General features: G+C 37.7%; 2 protein-coding genes across 2 annotated transcripts in view; both read left to right on the top strand.

The window, feature by feature from the left end:
• Positions 1-20,757, top strand: part of SPEN (spen family transcriptional repressor) — an 88,444-nt gene that overhangs the window by 52,446 nt on the left and 15,241 nt on the right. Inside the window, exons 4-10 of the mRNA XM_029948464.1 lie at positions 5,828-5,988; positions 7,999-8,199; positions 11,780-11,931; positions 16,255-16,380; positions 16,698-16,811; positions 17,821-17,934; positions 19,227-19,327. Coding sequence (XP_029804324.1) covers positions 5,828-5,988; positions 7,999-8,199; positions 11,780-11,931; positions 16,255-16,380; positions 16,698-16,811; positions 17,821-17,934; positions 19,227-19,327 — 969 coding nt within the window. The remainder of the gene's footprint in view (positions 1-5,827; positions 5,989-7,998; positions 8,200-11,779; positions 11,932-16,254; positions 16,381-16,697; positions 16,812-17,820; positions 17,935-19,226; positions 19,328-20,757) is intronic.
• On the top strand, positions 11,973-16,241 carry LOC115299139 (peptide chain release factor 1-like, mitochondrial). The gene is given in 3 exon segments (XM_029948466.1): positions 11,973-13,922; positions 14,013-14,114; positions 14,117-16,241. Coding segments are annotated over 3 exon segments (705 nt in total). The 5' UTR covers positions 11,973-13,546; the 3' UTR covers positions 14,344-16,241.

Raw genomic sequence — 20,757 nt, 5'->3', positions numbered from 1 at the left:
AGGGCCCTATGAACCAAACCAGTTGAAGTCAAGTAAATTAAAGAATGTACCTGGAGGCGCATCAGCCTGTTTTATCAAGGTGGCTTGGCTTGTTAATTTCTGATTTGTTCTGTGATACCAGAAGTGTTGATCCAGATACAAGCAGAAAGTATTTGCTGTGGTCCACTGTTCAGCCCATAAGTGACCTTAAAGCAATTCTGTTATCTCAGACCACCTTAGGAAGAAATCCTAGGGACTTTTATTGTGCAGCTGTGGCCTTAGTGATAGATTTAGTGACAGTTGCCAGAGTTAAGGAACATTGTCTTCCTGTGCATTAACAGAAAAAGCAAGTGGTGGCCAAAGCAAAAGAAAAGCAAAAAGCATGAGAAGCCAAAAGGAATAAAGGTTTCATGTTGAAGATGATCTTCATCCCTGATCCTAGGGGAGCTGTTCGCCTCAAGATGAAATCTGCTTCTGGGGAGGAACCTCCCGGCTGCTGTGATACAACTATTTTCTAAAACCAAAAATAGTGAGACGAATAGATTCTCATAACTACTTCTGTATTCAGACTGTTACGATAATTCGTGTGTGTGTGTGTGTGTGTGTGTGTGTGTGTGTGTGTGTGTGAAGTATCTGGAGATCTGGCCTTGCATGGATGTGTGCTTGAAGTGAGGAGGACCTCACAGGCCCCCTGAAGGGACTCTGGGGGCCCCAGTTAAAGAACTACACTAAAAAGACAAGATTATCTTAAAAATTCAGACCTATGAGAATCAGATACAGAGTGCATATTACCTGGTGCGATAACACATTCCATTTAAGAAATTATATGATTTTCCCCTTCACTTAACGGAAGCATGAGGACAGTGGGCAGGTTTTGAATTTCCAAAGCCTGATGCAAAAGCTGCATTTGCATCTTTTTCCTTATCGATTCAAGCTTATATATTATGTAGAGGAAAAATTATTAGCTATCTGATAGAAGAGAGGTGGCTGGAAAATTATCACTTGAGATTATATCTGCTTTTAACAAATGGAGCCTCTTAACTTTTAATTGCAGAGTTTTCTAGTTGCTTAATTGCTCCTTTACCCATTTATGCCAGGTTTTTGTTTCTCAGCTTAATTTGGCTAACTGCTTTTTAATCTCAGCTTTCAAAAAATCAACATGGGGTGCCTGGGTGGCTCAGTGGGTTGAGTGTCTAAACCTTGATTTCAGCTCAGCTCATGAAATCAAGCCCCACCTCTAGTGTGGAGCCTGCATGAGATTCTTTCCCTCTGCCTTCCTTCCCTCCTTTCGAGCTCACACGCTCGCTGTCTCACTCTCTCTCAGATTAAAAAACAACATAAGTAAATATGTATCATAATCAAATGTTTACAAATACAGGGATACAGCTGTTGATTCTGTCATTGGATGCTGCTCTTGTATATGAACAAATTTAGCCCTGCTTCATCTTATAAATAGTATACCCAGTACCTTGACATCTTCAGTGTTAAGAGTCAAATGTCACTGTAGTTCTGCGTATAAAATGGCTGTAGGAATAGGGATAGTTGATTATTTGACACTATAATTTGAGGTAAGAGAATCCTGGCCTCCCAGATTCTGTTCTCTTACTGTTATGTAGAGGTTTCTAAGCTACAGCCCTTGGCCAGAGGGCCGTGTCCCTTCCCTGGCAGTCTGGGCCCTGGAGACATGACAAGGGGAGACCAGCGAGATGGGGATTCTAGAGCTGGTGCCACTCCCCACATAGGGGAAAGTCAGTCACTGTCACTGATGTGGACACCTGCACTGGAGCAGAGCTAGTCCCGCTGGGGTCAGGCGGTGGGGGGAGGCAGCGGGGTTCCAGCAGGGCTCGGGGAGGTGGGCTTCTCCTCAGATGGCAGCCTCTGTGCAGAGGACAGGGCACTCTGTCACAGGCTCCGTATAGTTGTGTTGGTAGGCCGCCTGCTTTCATGTACTCCGAGTCCTTGCGCGTACAATTGCATTGCCAGCTCAGGTGCCCTGTAGTACACCTTCACGTTCATTCCTTTTTATCTGTTTTCCTAATAATTGCCTTTTGTAATTTCTGCATTTTTATTTTCTCTTTTATTGGTAAAACATGGTTCCTATTTAAAAAAAAAAACTATACCATTAAAAAAAGAGAATTGTTAAGTAACTCGTTGTTTGTTATATTTCTTCATTGTGGAAACTATTAGATCTACTACTTAGTTTTTTTAGTAATCTTAATTAAAAATTCTAAGCACATATATAAGTAATTTAACCTGTTGGCTTATGTGCTTAGAAACAATGTAACTTGCTAGATTTCTTTTAAATTGTGTTTTTTTTCCCCATTTCTTTACCATTTAGATGTTGAATTGTAATATTAATGTTGAGGGCACCTGGGTGGCTCAGCCAATTTAGCCTCCGACTTCGGCTTAGGTCATGATCTCACAATTTGTGACTTTGAGCCCCTCATCAGGTTCACTGCTGTCAGCGTGGAGCCTGCTTCCAATCCTCTATCCCACCACTCCTCACTGCGCCTCCTCAGCTCACACTTTCTCAGAAATAAACATTAAAAAAATTGATATTGATGTTGAAACTGTACTATTGATGTGGCCATGTAAATGTAAAGTTTCTTCAAACTATTAGTTGATAACATCATCATTACTACTACTGTAAGACGGTTTATATTGGAATAGATTCTGATCAACTATGTTTGGCTTTTGAGAAACTGCTGTGTACTACATAGCGTATGCTTGTGAACTGTTGTGATTCTTCAGGGTTGTTTTTTCTTTTTTAATGTTTTTTATTTATTTTTGAGAGAGAGAGAGAGAGAGAGAGAGAGAGAGAGAGAGAGAGAGACACACAGCATGAGCAGGGGAGGGTCAGAAAGAGAGGGAGACACAGAATTTGAAGACAGGCTCCAGGCTCTGAGCTAGCTGTCAGCACAGGGCCTAATGCAGGGTTCGAATCCCATGAACCACGAGATCATGACCTAAGTCGAAGCCAGACGCTCAACTGACTGAGCCACCCAGGTGTCACTCTTCAGATTTTTGGTTTTTTTTTAAATATTTATTCATTTATTTTTGAGAGAGGTGTGAGTGGGTGAGAAGCTGAGAGAGAAGAAGACAGAGAATCTGAAGCAAGCTCATTGCTGTCAGTGCAGAGCCCAACACGGGGCTCGAACCCACAAACAGAAATCATGACCTGATCTGAAGCCAGATGCTTAACCAGTTGAGCCACCCAGGGCCCCCAGTGATTCTCCAGTTTTAGCAAAATAGTGAAAATAAGAATTTTAAAAAATTAATTAAAAACGACACCGCTCTTCTGGGCATTTGGGCCTTCTGTCAATTTAGTAGAACTGAAAAATACTTGGGGGCCTAAATTTGTGCCCACATTTTGATTCATGATCTTAAAATCCATAGTACATTTAACAAACCACATTGGAAATGTACCTTGCAGATTAGGTTAGCATATTGAAATGTGAACTCAAAAGTTGAATCATTTTATCATTTTGTAAGGCTTTGTAAAGGTTTAAAGACCTTTCCCTTTGTAGTTATCACTTCAAATTGGTCAGCAGAAAATTCTGCCAATTAAATTTTACATCTTGTTTCAAAATTAGTGTGGTAGCAGGGAATTGGGATGGCATTTATGACAAATCTAACTTCTGTCATTTTTTTGTACTTTAAAATCATTGTTCCCATTGGTCACCTTGTTCTCCATCTTTACAACACAGACTTCTGTAGAACTTGGGTCTTGTTGCCTCGTGATTGCTTCAGTAGCAGAAATACTCTTATCCATATTTGTTTACTTTACCCACTGTTGCTAAAGAACTTTTGGTGGTTATAATATTGGTAGAATTATAACTAAAGTATTTCCCTTAATGGTTTTTTTGTGATTTCATTGGAATTAAGCTGATAAGTCATAACATTCTATACTGTAATCCAGTAATCCTAAATCAGTAATCTTATATTACTTGGAGTACTTAATACATAAAACAAGCATTTTTTCCCTTCTGTGCTAAAAATGATTATTTTAATTAACCCTTTATTTGAATGAACATCATTTAGTGCTAGTAGCCCTTTTACTGAATGGTGTAGGGGAAAAAAATTATTTTTATATGGAAAACCAAAGCCCAGTCATGTATAGGAGGCTGGCTGTGACAGTCTGCGGTTCTATCTTGAGACTTCTGTTCCTAGTAGTTTGTATTTTGTAACTCAGATCTGTCCTTTTGGATCTTACTGGCATTGGTTTATTTCTGTGTGTTTCAAACTTAAGGGAACTCTGATAACCTTATCAAGTTTTCATCTTTTGCTTAACATAGGAGAGCTAAGTAAAAATGGTGTGTATATTCTTAGTTATATTACCCTATTTTCTTACAATATTTCCTTAGTTTTAAAAAAAAGCAAAGGCAAATTTACCTTAGTTCCTCGGGTTGGATTTACTTATCTGACTGGTTTAGAGATTGTGTTGGCTGTGAGAGCAGTAGTTTTAGACCAAATGACAAGAGTTGTCAGGTCTTTCCTCGAGTGTGTGTTCGAGGTGGATTAACCACCCCCCTCCCACTAGAGTTATTATTTGCTTAAAAATAAGCTTTCCACCATAGGGAGGGGAGAGTATGAAGCAGAATTTCAGAAGGCTGTAAATAGCAGACCCGGTAAATAGCTTTTTTATTAATATGTTTGAGATGTTTGAAGAAAACCATGGCAGTCTTTGCTCATCTGGTGCTGAAAAGAGACTTCCTATTACTCATAGAGATCTTAGACATAATAAACTTATTTCAGTATATCTCTCTCTTAATCTGAATGTGTAGGTAACATTTTCTCCTTGTCTTTCAACTGTCTCCCCCTTTGAGGATTGTATCAAACAGAAGAGTAATAAATTCAGTTTCATTGACTCATTTCCCACATTTCTTAGAAAAGGCCTAAACCAACAAGACTCAAGTAACTTATATAACATTTCATTAGTCCCTCAACTGTTTAAAAAATATACCTAGAAATTTGTTTTGGATATATATTTTTTTAAATTAATATACCCCTGAGGTGTTGGTGGTGGTGGTGGTGGTGGTGGTGGTAGTAGTAGTAACAGGGCAGCGCCACTTGATTTGTTGAATGCTCTCATCTTAGAAACTCTGTAAACCTGTGTGTTATTTTACTTAATTCATTACCCTACTCTTATTTCCATTTTACAGATGTGGAAACTGAGGCTTAGCAAGAGGTTAAGTTACTTGTCCAAGGATATGTGCTGTACATCTAAGTCAGGGTTTGAATTGTCTCTGAATCCAAAACCTATATTCACCATTCTTTAAAAAAAAATTTTTTTTTAAAGGGAGAGAGCGTTATGGGGGGGGTGAGAGGGGCAGAGGGAAAGAAGAAGAGAGGGAGAGAGAATCTCAAGCTGGCTCCATGCTCCACCCAGACCCCAACGCAGGCAGTCCCACGACCCTGGGATCATGACCTGAGCCCCTGTCAAGAGTCAGACCCTTAAACACCAGACAGCCTGAGCCCTCCAGGCACCCCAATTCACTATTCTTTTATTACCACCTTTAAGTGAATTGCATTTGCTAGGCTTAACTTGATTTGGAAAAAGTTGTTCACATTTTGCACAGAATGAAACATTTGTCTTTCTGGGGATTGTGGTGGTGATAGATTGTTCCTTTTACTTCCACAGCCTCAGGCCAGTGTTCTGCCTTCCAAGGTGGAGTGTGAAATAGATGTGGGGAGAGGGGAGGGTGTCCAGAAATCCCAGACCTAAAATGTAAATTGTTGCTTTTAATTATTGCTGCTTGTTGATTTTTCAGAAGTTTTATGTGTATTCATTTTCTATTTTTTTTATTTTTTATTTTATTTTATTTTATTTTTGCCTTATTTATTGCAGCACTGACTCCAGCAGTAGTTCTAGTGACGACTCTCCAGCCCGGTCAGTTCAATCTGCAGCAGTCCCAGCACCCACTTCCCAGTTGCTTTCATCCCTGGAGAAAGATGAGCCGCGTAAAAGTTTTGGGATCAAGGTTCAGAATCTCCCAGTACGCTCCACAGGTAAGGTTTTGTGTTACTGTACTTTTCTCTCTGCTTCTGTTGGGGAATATGAGGCTGAGCAACTTAAATTCTGTTTTGTAGCAACAACAAGATTTGTTTTTGTAGTTCATTACTCTTTAAATGCCACATAGGAAAAAGCAAGTGATTATCATAACTTTATGTAGTTTCTAGTTACATATACGAAGATGGCAGGTTATATGTACTTACTGTATCTACATACATGTGTACATATACCTTATTGTGCACATTGTACATATATGTATATATACACAAAGACTGTATGGGGTGTGTTATATAAAGAAAGCATGTTTATTTTTTAATATACTTACTGGATTAAATATTTTGATATTGGGGGAATTTTATATGAAATTATAGAACTATTTTCAGTTAAATTTGTTATATTCACCTGGAGTCCTGTGTCATATGAAATAATTTTGAATATAAAACAATGATAGGAAACCCATTTAAAAATTAACATTTTAAATGAGGAAAATCATGAATAATGGAAAAGTCTGGTTGAAAGCTGTACTGAAATCTACTTAAAAGCTGTCCTGATATTTTTCATTAGTAATTGGTCATGCTATACTGTTATTTCTACATTAGGCCTATGGAGTATGTAAACAATGGTTAGTAGATGCTCAAGCCAACAAAGACCAAACTAAGTACTTCTTAGCTAAGTGCCTTTCAGTGATTCTTTATTAAAACAGCCTATAAAACCTGCATACCAGGTTTCTGAAGAGATACTAAGACACAAATGTTGATCAATGCTTAGTTATTAAGGAATGGATGGGGGTAAGATTGGCTTGTCTTTCTGTACAGTTTTAATTTTTATAATGAAACAAATTCATACAAGACACCCCCTCCTCCCCCTGGATGGCATGATTCATCTAGAAGGCCTTAGAGTTGTCAGCATGTCACATGCTGCTTCCCACACAATTTTATCATTGACATAATGCTTGGTAAGCTAGAAATACAGCTTTCTTTAAGTTTTTAAAGAAATATATATATATATATATATACACACATATATATGTATTTTTATTATGGAATTTTTATTTTAAACTTAAAAGTTTAAAATATATATATATATACACATATATATATGTATTTTTATTATGAAATTTTTATTTTAAACTTAAAAGTAGCAGTAGCAAAATGAACTCTGCTTACCCAATGCCAGATTTAAAAATTGTTAATATTTTGCTAGACTTGCTTTATTTGTTTCCATTTTCTTTCTTTTCTGTTGCTGTTGCCGCCCCCCCCCCCCACCTTAAGCCAATCCCTGATGTACATTATTTCATACCAACTTAAAGGTAGGTACTTTTGGGGCATCTGAGTGTCTCAGTTGAGCATCTGACTTTGGCTCAGGTCATGATCTCATGGTTCGTGGGTTTGAGCCCCACATTTAAGGCTGACAGCATGGAACCTGCTTCAGATTCATTTTCTCTCTTCCCTCTTCCCCTCCCCCCCTCCCCACTGCCTCTTCCCTGCTTGCGCACTCTCTCAAAATTAGACATTAAATTTTTTAAAAATAGATACATGCTTTTGCATATATTTTGTCTATAAAATAGGAGGGCATTTTTCTGCATAACCATAATGTCGTCTTTTTTTTTTTTTTTTGAGAGAGGGAGCGCACACATGGGAGAGGGAGAGAGAATTCCAAGCAGGCTCAGAGCTGCTGCACAGAGCCTGACACACGGCTCAAGCCCACAAACCATGAAATCATGATCTGAGTCAAAGTCAGACATTTAACCATCTGAGCCACCCACGCACCCACCACAGTGTCATTCTTCTCTAACAAATAACCAGTGATATCTTCTAATAGTCTGTTTATTTTCACAATTGTACAGAAGTCTCTAAAATACCATTTTAGAGTTGTTTTATTTGCAAGTTTTATATGCTAACAAAACTTAGGTCAAAAATCAAGCCAAAGATTTTGTAGCTTGCTTACTTGACTTGTAACTAAATTAGAAAAATAAGCACCTTGTTTTTTTTGGGGGGGGGATTTAGATACAAGCCTTAAGGATGGCCTTTTCCATGAATTTAAGAAATTTGGAAAGGTGACTTCAGTGCAGATCCATGGAACTTCAGAAGAGAGGTATGGTTTGGTATTCTTTCGGCAGCAAGAGGACCAAGAAAAAGCATTGACTGCATCAAAAGGAAAACTTTTCTTTGGCATGCAGATTGAAGTAACAGCATGGATAGGGCCAGGTAAGAGACAAGGAGACTAATTTCTAGTAAAATTTATATTTCACTTTATGAAAAAGCGCCATCTTACCCTGAAATTGGACACTATTCCAGCTTTGTTGACATACTTCCAATGTCTTCTGTTTTAAAGACTGGGTACATTTGTTATTCAAGTTAATAAAATTATGTTGTTTTGGTTATGGAGGGTGAAGGTAGTTCTGTTTCTTTAAGGGGAGAAATGATGACTTCTAAGAGTTTGAAAGGCACAGTCTGGCCCTTTGTTGCGTCCTGCCTTTCCCAGAGGGTTGAATTGATTGAGATAAGAAGATGGCTCTTTGGAGAATGACATCAGAGTTACCCTCAATTAGGAAACAGACGACTTGCTACGTTGATCCAAGGGACTGGACTAATTTTATTTCTGTAATGCCCAGCACAAATTGATCTGTTGTCCTAGTTTCCATGACCTTGAAAGCTAGTGACAAAGAAAAGCAGAACTAAATCTTATGAGTGTGACCCAATAAGAGTTTCAAGGAGACATTTTATTAGTTTGAGCCTACTTGTAAGACCTGTGGTAAGGCAGGAAGTCTTCTCAGGCATGGCTTGGGTCATTGTGTCTCCTGTTTCATAACCACCTGTAGTGCAGACCTTTAACCCTGTCCCAGCCTAATGGTTCAGAATTCACATATTCTTCAAGTTGGGAACCCCCCAGTTTAAGGCAACTAGTAAGTAAATTTGTAGAGGAATGAACAGAAGTGTTTAAATTCTGTAGTCATGTTATGTAGCTGAGACAAACTTTAAGACTGACTTTGAGGGGTGCCTGGCTGGCTCAATTGGTAGAGTATGTGACTCTTGACCTCAAGGTTGTAAGTTCAAGTCCTGTATTGACCACAGAGGGTTATTTAAAAACAACAACAACAACAACAACAAAACAGAAAAAACCTAAAACTTTGAATGGAATTTATAGGGTAAACATAGCCTATTTTCTTGGAATATATTCATTGTTTTGACAATCAAGAGGAAAAAATAGAATTTCCCTGATAAGAATGTGTAAAAGTAATTTGTATGTATTAAAACAGGCAGTCATTAGAGGGAAGATTGTAAAACGTGCATAATTTAATGATAAACATAAGGATCCAAAGGGATTATAGATAATGCCCTCACATTCCCTCCCCTTCCAAGTGTGAGATGTACTGTCCTAAGTTACACTGAGCTAAGTGCGACTCAGGAGTTCTTATTTAACACATTCAGAACAGGTCACAGTTGACCTAAGGAGTCATGTTTAGAATGTCACATAATTATAGAAAGTTGTTAGAGCCGCATGTAATTACTAAGTAGTGGGGATCTAATTCAGGGCCTTTAAGGTGGCTCTCAGATCTCCAAGTCATGGGGCTAGCTTGTCATTTTCACTGTAAAAAAAACCACACATTTTACCTATTTAGTTAGCACCCAGGCTTTAACCACACCTGTCAGTGAAGATTTTGAGAAGTTTGGTTGGTTCAGGCATAGGAAAGCTTGAACGTACTTTGTCCAGGTGCGACAGCATGGCACACTTGTTGAATGGGGTATTTGAAGGCAATGGAATGAGTTTGGAGACTTGGTTTGAATTACATATTGTTGGATGGTTAAGTCATAAAATGTTTCTATTGAAAGAAATGTATAGCGCCGATTGCTTCCTTAGGTCGAGGACCTCTTGTTACAAAGATCCAAATCCAAGAAACCCAACTTTGATTATAGACCCCAGGTGGCTTCTAAGATTGTGCTTTCTTAGTCCTATGCAGATGATTACAATCCCTTAAACATGAAATTGTGACGATAAAAGATTTTTTTTCCAGTGACATGTAGGTATTAAGACTTGAACCTGGTCATGAAGATTAAATAGATTACATGTGGAAAATATACTTTTTAAAAATGTTTGTTAAACTCAATTTCTGATTTTGAAATTTTTTACTGAGCTATTTGGTGGAAATGAAGCCAGTACATATGATTTTAATGGTTGCAAATTATGCTTTATCCTTCTGATTCTGCCTTTTGGAGTACAAACCTCAAGATGTATCTTAATTATTTTTTTTTTCATTTTTTCTCCCTTTTTAAATGAAATATTCCTAAATAATGTGTCCTCTATTAGTTTCAAGAAGACCTAGTTGATCTTGACATGAGATCTCTCCTTGGGAGATATAATAAAAATACGGTATGGAGACAGGTACCATGAGCCCTGGCAGATTTTGGGTCCACCAGAGTCTGTGAAAGTACATATTCTTTGATGATGCGAGTAAGATTGAGCTGAGCAGCCATTAGAGCAGTCAGCCTGGAATCAGGAGTGAGGTACCTTCTGTCTGAATTCACTCAGCAGCTCAGAAGCTGAATCTTTTCAGTATCAGTGTTGTTGACATCAGTAATATTTAGTGCCTGTCTCTAAATACTTTGTTTCAGTCAGTTGATTTGTACGGCTTTGTTTTACATTTAAAAAGAGAAATATAGGCTACATATAGTTATTATCAACAAAGCATTGAATGTTCTGCACTGGACCATGTTTGTAAATGGAGCTTCAGAGAAAGGCTGTGTTGAATTAGACACTAAACCAGGGCTTTCGTCATAAGAAATAGAAACCTTAGGAGTGGTGCAGTTTCCCTCTGTGTGCCATTGGAGCCCATGAAGCGGCAGTTTCAGAAGTACTGCTCCAGTCAGTTTTCATACAATTACTATTCTTGTATCTGAAAATTGCTGCATTTAGACAGGATCTGTTAATTAACAGAGCTGTAAAATGCTAAATATTTTATAAAATGCTGAAAAGCAAATTAAGTAATGGCCTGTTTTCAGTTGAGTTTACGTGTGTTTCAGATCGTAGTTTTGTACTTCCCATTGAGAGCCTGCTGCAGAATTTTTGGAACCTAAGATTAGGCTTAAGTAATTGCTATTTTTGCTGGGGTTTAAAATCTATTTCTGTGTTAGTGATTATTTTTAAAACAAATCAACTTATTAACAGGCTGAAATTCAGTCCACTTTTCTATTTAAAGATCAAAGAAAGTGTTACTTACCCGTAAGTTTTTTTTTTTTTGACAAGGTTCTTTAGCCTTTGGAGGTAGCAAAAGGCAGCTATTTCTGAAGGTGTGTACACCTTTTTCAGATTGTATGAGTATTCACGCCCAATATTTCAGCGATTTAGCTTCTTCAGTATAGATTTGCCTGTGATACCTAAATACACATTAAAACCTTCTTCTGGGGGCGCCTGGGTGGCTCAGTCGGTTAAGCCTCCGATTTCGGCTCAGGTCAGATCTCATGTCCGTGGGTTCGAGCCCCGCATCGGGCTCTGTGCTGACAGCTAGCTCAGAGCCTGGAGCCTGCTTCCAGTTCTGTGTGTCCTTCTCTCTCTGCCCCTCCCCCTCTCATGCTTTGTCTCTCTCTGTATCAAAAATAAATAAAACATTTAAAAAAAAACAAAAAACCTTCTTCTGTGTAGGGGTGCCTTGCTGGCTCAGTCTGTAGGGCATGTGACTTTTGATCTTGGTGTTGTCAATTTGAACCCTGCATTGGGTATAGAGATTACTTAAAACAACAGCAACAACCAACCCTTGTCTCTTTTTACTCTGCCCATCCCATTTAACAGAAACAGAAAGTGAAAATGAATTTCGTCCTTTGGATGAAAGGATAGATGAATTTCACCCCAAAGCAACAAGAACCCTCTTTATTGGCAACCTTGAAAAAACCACTACTTATCATGACCTTCGCAACATCTTCCAGCGCTTTGGAGAAATTGTGGTATGGTTTTTGTTTTGTTTTGTTTTTATAGTAAAAACAGTTTAAGATCTTTGTCATAAAATATCATAGTATAAGATTATATTTGGAATGATGATATTTAGATGATGTAACAAATATTTTTCTCATTTGCCCTATGTTTTTAAATCCTGCTAAAAGATGATCCAGCAAAACTCCTTGGGGGACTGTTTTATGTGTGTATGTAAAACTGTATAATAGGTATTTGTCTTTGTTTTATTTATATATAGTTGTTTTTATCCATTGTTCTTATTTTCTTTGTCCATTGACTACTGTTTAATGCCATATCTAGTCCCATGGGTTGGAAGGAAAATCTACAAAATAATTCTGTAAGAAAGAAGCAGCAACTTAGTATAGGAGTATTGTGTTATCATAGTTTACTTCAGAAGTACCTTGGGGATTACTAGAATGTGGATGTCATGCCAAAAGCTCAGTTCTATTTTGAAATTTTAATTAGAATCACTTTTTATATTTTGCAAGTCATTATTAAATTTAAGAATTCAAAGAGTTTTTATGTTCCTCGTGACTCAAAACTTGAGTCACTTTATAGTGAAAATAGTTTGGTTATAGCTTTGCACCTTTGGGATATATATACTATTTTGTTTTGTGTTTGGAAAACAGTAGAGAAATTACTTTGGTCTTTCCTTGACTTTGTATTAATAACAGCAAGAAAATTGCTGTGTATTTTTGGACTTTGGAGAGTAAAAAAATGTTTTAGGTAGGAACAGTTTCTGTTCATTTCAGGTGTGTTTGTGTGCCCATCCATGTATCCGTCCTTATTTGTACACTGTGTTGGAAGTAAAAGTCCTTTTTTTAAAGACATAATCTAGTGAATAAAATATTTCTGCTTGTAGCTGATCTAAACCTCATAGGGACTAGGGGCAAGAGATAGAAGTGGTTGGTAGAAAGTAAGTAAAAACAGAAGCTATATATTTTGAGAAACAGCAAAACATTCATTTTCCTTTCCTTTTCAATTATTTTGATTTAAGTTATTTTATCACATACTCTAATTCCAGCTGTACTGCCTACTTAGACGAGTGACCCTTAAATGCGTTCACTTACCTACCTGGGCTCCTCCCTTTTCTGTCAGAAAAGTTGTATTTATTTTGCTGTTTAGCATTTGATAAAACTTTCAGATACACTTTTATTTGAATGTGGCTGCTACTTTGAATTTTGGAGGCAATAAGAAATGTATTTGTAGGGCGCGTGGGGCAGTTGGCCCGGCTGCCGCTGGAGGAGCTGATCTGCGGCGGGCCCTTGCAGACCTTCCTGGAGCGCCATCCGATGCCCAGTTGCAGGTCAGGGGATCTGAGCTGCTGGCAGCGGCCAAACTGCTGAGCGAGAAGGAGCAGGAAGCTAAGCAGGGTCGGGCCTGGTTAGGACTTGGATAGGAGAAGGAGCAGGAGCTGCAGGAGACCGAGCATTTGCTACAGGAGGAAAACGAAGACATAGGAAACTTGCAGAGAATGAAATAATTTCATGTCAAAAACAAGTAACTCAGTTGAAGCATCAGATTATCTTACTTTTGGTTCCCTCAGAAGAAACAGATGAATATTATTTGATCCTGGAGGTAACTGCAGGAGTTGGGGGTCAGGAGGCAATGTTGTTTACGTCAGAGATGTTCGATATGTATCAGCAATATGCTGCATTTAAAAGATGGCATTTTGAAACCCTGAAATATTTTCCAAGTGAAATAGGTGGTCTTAGACACGCATCTGCCAGCATTGGGAGTTTAGAAACCTATAAGCACCTGAAATTTGAAGGAGGTGTGCACAGAGTACAGAGAGTGCCAAAAATAGAGAAGCAAGGCCGCATCCATACCAGCACCATGACTGTGGCAATCTTACCCCAGCCAACCGAGATCAATCTGGTGATTAACCCCAAAGATTTGAGAATTGATACTAAACGAGCTGGTAAAGCTGGAGGACAGCATGTAAATACCACAGACAGTGCTGTCCGGATAGTTCATCTTCCAACAGGAAGAAGAAAACGAAGGAAAAAGTATTCCTTGATAATAAATGAAGAAGATTTTTCTATTAAAACTCTTTAATTCTCATAACACTATTCAGGTGTTGGTTCTAAATGCCAACAAGAAAGATCTCAACTGAAAAATAGAGAGATGGCTATGAAAAAGCTACGAGCAAAACTGTACAGCATGCATCTGGAAGAAGAAACAAAAGATACAGTGCTAGAAAGATTCAGGATGGAACCAAAGGAAAGTCAGAGAAAATAAGAACATATAATTTTCCACAGAACCGGGTAACAGATCACAGAATCAACAAGTCACTTCATGATCTGGAAACTTTTATGCAAGGGGAGGATCTAGAACTTGTAGAGTCACTGAAGGACTATGCGGATTATGAATCTTTAATAGAAATTATTTCTAAAAAGGCTTAAATTGATTTATTATTAAAGATTTTTATAGCTTTTGAAAAAAAAAGAAACGTATTTGTATACATAGATACATTTTCATCAACAGGGTTGCCACAAATGAAGCGATTATTGTGTCTAAGAGCCATGCTTGAGAACCATTATTTCATGTTTGCAATTGCTCATGAGGGTAACTGTTTTAATGACACACAACGTAGGGGAAATGGTCTGCTGCTTATTGATAGCAGATTATGCGATAGCTGGAAGACCCCTTGAAGTGAGTCTACCCACCAGTATGCTTTGGAGACCGTTTTTCTTACGTGGAGTTACCCTGCATTGTTGTATTCTACATTTTTGGTGAAAATTAGTTCCTGTTTACTGTTACTTAGAACTGTTTTGAGTATAGGGCTGCCTGGGTGGCTGAGGCTGTTGAGCATCGGACGCTGACTTTCAGTTCAGGTCTTGATCTCAGGATTGTAAGTTCAAGCCCTGCGTTGGGCTTCTCGCTGGGTGTGAAGCCTATTTAAAAGAGAAAAAAAAACTTTTAAGCATCAACTGCTTTTTTGAAGGACTCATCAAACTGCTTCTCAAATGCATTGTTTATTTTGCTCTGTTTCAGCTTTTGATTATTGGCTTATGACCCTTAAAGAGGTTTAGGTATTGTGATTTACAGAATGTTTTAGATAATCACCATATGGATCATTTTTGTTCAGGTATAAATTTTGCCATCTATGTATCTGGTTTCTCTGGACCATTTTCATGTGTAAGCCAGCTTTTTACATCACCTTGTCTTAGTAGGGAAGTAGGCAGGACCAGAGCCTCACGTGTGAGTACAGGTTTCAGTCATTCTAAAGAGTTGGAGCTAAGGGCACCTGGCTGGCTCAGTGGAAGAACATGCGACTCTTGATCTCAGGGTCATGACCCACGTTAGATGTGGAGATTACTTAATAAATAAAAATAAAGACATGTGGGTGTGCTTTTATAGAATGTTTCTTTAACCAAGGGATGGTGTTCTGACACATCTTCATAAAGTAGTTCAGATATTTATATGTTTATTCATTCTGGATACGAGAGATATATAGTAATAATATATATCAATCACCAGGCTTGGCTCAGTTAGATATACTGATACATTGAATTAGTCTTCTAGTTTAGGATTGCGTATTTTAAATCACTTTATTGAAAACTTGATTTCTTTCCCATTCTTACTCTTCTCAGATACTATATTTTAAATGGCCAGACACTAATAAGGGTTTCAGATTATTGCAGAAGCAAATTACAGTTTACCCTTGAACAGCATGGGTTTTAACTGCATGAACCTACTTGTATGTGGACTTTTCTCCTTATGATTTCTTAAGTAACATTCTCTACAGGATTTTTACAGAATATGTGTTAATTGACTATGACTCTTCTTTCTGGTCATCAGTAGGGTGTGAGTAGTTAAGTTTGGTGGGAGTCAAAAGTTACATGTGGATTTTCAACTGCCTTGGTTGGCACCCTAACCAACCCCCTTGCCCCTGGCCCCCTATTGTTCAAGGGTCAACTGTATTTCTTAGGTTTTTATTAAATAGGCTGCCTTTCTTTATTAATCTTCTCTGTATTGTTCCCCTTTTAGCATATGTGCTGCAGAATCAAGTACAACCTTTTCTTTATTCATAAATTTCTCTTATTGTGGATTTAAAATTTTGAGTTTGCACTTTCTCTTCTGTAAAGACTTTCACAGAGGAAGGATTTCATGGTATTGAACTACAAATGCTGTGTTGTGTAGTCTTTCAGGCTATTTATTTACAGTTGTATTAACGATGTATAGTTTTAACTAAGAAAATGATTTTGGGGAATATGACTGTTTTGAGAAATAGGCACCTCATTTGGGCTGAGTTTATTCTGATTTATTTTCCTGTTGGCCTGTCACTAATTGGTACTAATTGATTTTTTCAGGATATTGATATTAAGAAAGTAAATGGAGTTCCTCAGTATGCATTCTTGCAGTATTGTGATATTGCCAGCGTTTGTAAGGCTATTAAGAAGATGGATGGAGAGTACCTTGGAAATAATCGCCTCAAGGTAAAGGACTTTGCATAAGTTACTATGCTGTTTTCGAGTTTTTTTGTGTGTATACGTCTCATTATTTAAAATTGCAGTACTGTTAGATAACAATAAAGGTGACACAATTCTTTGGATCCTCATCCTCTTTATTCTGTAATCTGAATTAATACTTAGCCTGGTAGGATCACTCTTGTATAAATTTGTTTGATTTTAACCACATGGTTCTCCCTTGGGATGATGGTTGATAAGATTCCTACAGAAGACAAGTTTTTTCAGAATTCTGTAGTTGAATTATTGGTGACTTTACTAATAGAAATTTCACCTCTCCTATTCAGCTGGGTTTTGGAAAGAGCATGCCTACAAACTGCGTGTGGTTAGATGGGCTTTCTTCAAACGTGTCGGATCAATATTTAACACGCCATTTCTGCCGATATGGGCCTGTGTTAAAGGTAGGTGGAGGTTTTGGTTTTGGTGTTGGTGTCAGGGTATTTCCTATTGATATTCTGTCCTATCAGTCCCAGTTTTTAATGTTGACATTTTCTTTTTTAAAAACAAAAACTCATAATTTGTTGTAGAAGGGCTTTTGCATCTATTAGCTTATGATATGAGGAAGGATTTTGAAAAACTATATTGGACTAGCCATGATGATTAATTTTGAAGCTAATTTGCATGATACTATTAAATAGAATGTTTCTTAGAGGTTTTTATTATTTTATCTCATTAAAATTAGTCTAATTATCTGTTTACAATCACACAGATATGTAATTAGACTTTATTTTTTAAAAAACATGATGACTTTAAAGGGATGACCATACTATATTCATCTAACCAAAGCCTGTAAGGTAACATACCCACAAATGACAGGAAAAGGGTCTGTGGACCCTATTCCATTATGTGAAAGTAGAGCTTTGAACTCCTTTTTTAGTGTATGTGCTGCCGAAGCGAGCACAGCTTTGAACTCCTTGAGAGCAGAGTCACACTGTGGTTCGCATGCCATATAATTTCGGCATTTCTTTAAATGTAGCTTCTGTTGCTTGGAGAAATATACACATCCTAAAGACTGCTAGTATATCAAGGCTGTTGGGTTTTCTTGTTTTGTTTGCTTTGGGTTTTTTGGGGTTTTTTTTGTTTTTTTGTTTTTTTTTTGAGCCAAAACTACAAGAATGCCTACTTCAGCACAGGACTCAGTCAACATGGAAAACAAAGATGCAGAAACACAAAATAAAAGCATAATGTACCTCAAGCCACAGTATCCACAATTGTAAACAGTCCCTACACATTTTATTGTGTCTGACTACTGATGCATCACCAGGAAAAGCCCTGACATTTTTTTCTAGAATAAAAAAAAAAAATCACATATTTTATCTTGGCAGCATACTTGTGACCTAAGACTTTCTTGGAACTGACACTGAGTTTGGGGGATGAGGCTCTTACTGGTTTGTGTCTTACCTTTTACAGGTGGTGTTTGACCGCGTAAAAGGCATGGCCCTGATCCTCTACAATGAAATTGAATATGCACAAGCAGCTGTAAAAGAGACCAAGGGGAGGAAAATCGGTGGGAATAAAATTAAGGTGTGCAGAATGACTAAACAGAAGTAAAAGAGAATTGCATTGAGATCCCACCCTCTTAATTAACTGGCATTTTGTGGGCAGCCAGCAAGGGGCGTGGTTTGCAGCATGTGCACTGTATGTCCTGTTCTTAAGGGGAACGTTACTATTTTTAGACTTGGCTACTTGAGGGCACAGGGTCATTAGTACAGAACCTTTTCTAAAAATTGTGTTGTTCAGGGAAATATGCCTCTCTGCACCCCAAGTACCCGATGCTCCAATACATGCTCATGGTGCAGGTTGGCCTGCCATCAGCTGTGGGCGTCTCCATCCCAGTCATTCAGCTTCCTGAATGATCCTCTCTTCCTTGTCTTTCCTCCTCTCCCAAGGAGTGGGTAACCACTGAATATATGATCTTTTGTCTGATGTTTTTGTTTAAAAACTTTGGCTCATGAGAACTTGACGGAAATTTATGCACTTAATACCTAAGGTGGTTAGATTGAAATACCTGTTTTTGAAATAAAATATTGATAGATGATTGGTATCATAGGCTTTTAATGATTCTGAGGCCCAGCTGTGAGTGAAGTTTAAATGTTTTGTTTTATATTTCCTAACTGGTTCCAGCAAATATACGTACAGATTGCTGGATTTAGTTGATCTGATTATTTGGCAACCTAGAATCCTGATAGTATTGTTTCCATTTTCCATTTTGTCTTTTCCACTGCTTCAATATTGCATTCTGGAACCTAAAAAAAAAAATTTTTTTTTTAAGTTTAATTTTTGAGAGAGGGAGAGAGAGAATGTGTGAGTGAGGAAGGGGTAGGGAGAGGGAGAGATCCCAAGCAGGCTCCACAGTGTCTGCAGCAGAGCCCAATGCCAGCCTCGAAACCACAGCGAGATCATGACCAGAACTGAAATCAGGAGTCTGATGCTTAACCAACTGAACCACCTAGGTGACCCTGGGTTCTGGAACTTTTAATTATATTTCTTTATTGGGGTACCTGGCTGGATCAAGTGGTAGAATATGAGACTCTTGATTTCAGGGTCATGAGTTCAAGTCCCACAGTGGGCATAGAGCTTACATTAAAAATAATTATAAGTATACTTTGTTATCTATTTGTATTGAATTTGAAAGATTTCAAGTTAACAAAATACAGTTTGAGTTATGAGGACTGTTTCACGTCGTTGAGGTAGGTTGCTCTTTCTGGAAGTTTATCTAGAGGTTTGTATTGGGAAGGATTTTCAAATTTGATGAAACTTTTCCATTTTAAAAACCTGAAACTTGAATCAAACACCTGCTATTCTTTGTTTTTAAGGTGGATTTTGCAAATCGGGAAAGTCAGCTGGCATTTTATCACTGTATGGAAAAGTCTGGTCAAGACATCAGAGACTTTTATGAAATGTTAGCAGAAAGAAGGTATGTGGTTTTTTTTTTCAAGTAATAAGGTATATATTTTAAACCTATCAGCATAGCTTGCTTGAATTTTAAAATTTCAAATACATAATATTTAGATAGAATTAAATTTTATTTTCACTCCTGATTTCTAAACTCATCCCCAAAAAACTCCTTTCCTTTTATCCGGCCATAGAGAAACACAGGTTTATTTTTACAAATTCAGTTTTCATGTGGCTCATGGGATTTAGGGTAACCTAAATACATTTGTTGCTGAATGCCCTATAATTTGAAAGAGTTACTATTTTGATAAATTATAACTTTATGTACAAATCATCCTGCCTTACGGTTTTAAATTAAATATGAAAACATGTTAAAGGGTGTGAGAAACTGTTAAGTGCCCTGTATTTTAGTAATGACTGAATCCAGATTATCACCATGCATGTGCCGATACAATTAATTTAAAAAACTTTTTTAAAGATTATCAAGAGCTTTGTTTTGAATTCAAATCTCTTAAATAATAATTTGTGAATCAGCCAAAGCATATATAAATCAGTAACTTTAGCAACATAAAAGTAAACCTTATTTCCTGTTGTTGATTTTTTCGGTCATGGTAACGTGCTACAGTATTTGATACTATTTCTGCTGCTTGTAGGAAACATTGCAGTTCAGAAGCATTTAAGTTCTCACAGTTTGAACCAGGCTATCTCTGTTAGCATACAACTGCCCCCAAACTGATGACTGGTTCTTTTTAGACGGAGTATGTGAAAACATCCTAACACAGCATCACCAAGCGCTTCAATAGCTGCTCATATTTGGAAATGGAAACTATCAGGGAGCCTTGATGGGGAGGCGCTCAGTCAGTTGTGTCCAGCTCTTTTGATTTTGGCTCAGGTCATAATCTTTAGGTCGTGGGATTGAGCCCCATGTTGGGCGCTGTGCTGATCAATGGAGCCCGCTTAGGATTCTCTCTCTCTCCCTTTGTCCCTCTCGTGTGTGCATGCTCTCTCAAAAAACTAAAAAGAAAATGGAAACTATCATCCACGTGGTCAGGCTGTTTGTCCAAACATGCCTTTGTGATTAAGTGTCCTGGAATGTTACCACTGAATCTCCACCCCTGTACATATACGTTAAACAAAAGGCTGCGTGTGAAAAATGCCTTTAGACACTGTAGTTCAAGTATAAAAGGGGCTCTATGACATAGTATGAGTCAGATCCTGTGTGCCAGAAACCTGTTGAATACATCCATTCCCTTTTGACTGAATGTTTTTGCCACTTCGTTTCTAAGTTACAGAAAGTATATAGTTTTTTAGTTCTTTCCTTGTGGAATGTTGAACAACATACATCAAATACTGGGAAAGTTTTTTATTTTATTTTATTTTTTTTAAAAGATTTTTAAGTAATCTCTACACCCAAATGTGAGCTCAGACTTAAAACCTCCAGATGGAGTCACA

This window comes from Suricata suricatta, chromosome 8, assembly GCF_006229205.1.
Source record: "Suricata suricatta isolate VVHF042 chromosome 8, meerkat_22Aug2017_6uvM2_HiC, whole genome shotgun sequence".
NCBI classification, from domain to species: Eukaryota; Metazoa; Chordata; class Mammalia; order Carnivora; family Herpestidae; genus Suricata; species Suricata suricatta.
This window is presented reverse-complemented; position numbering and strand designations above follow the sequence as displayed.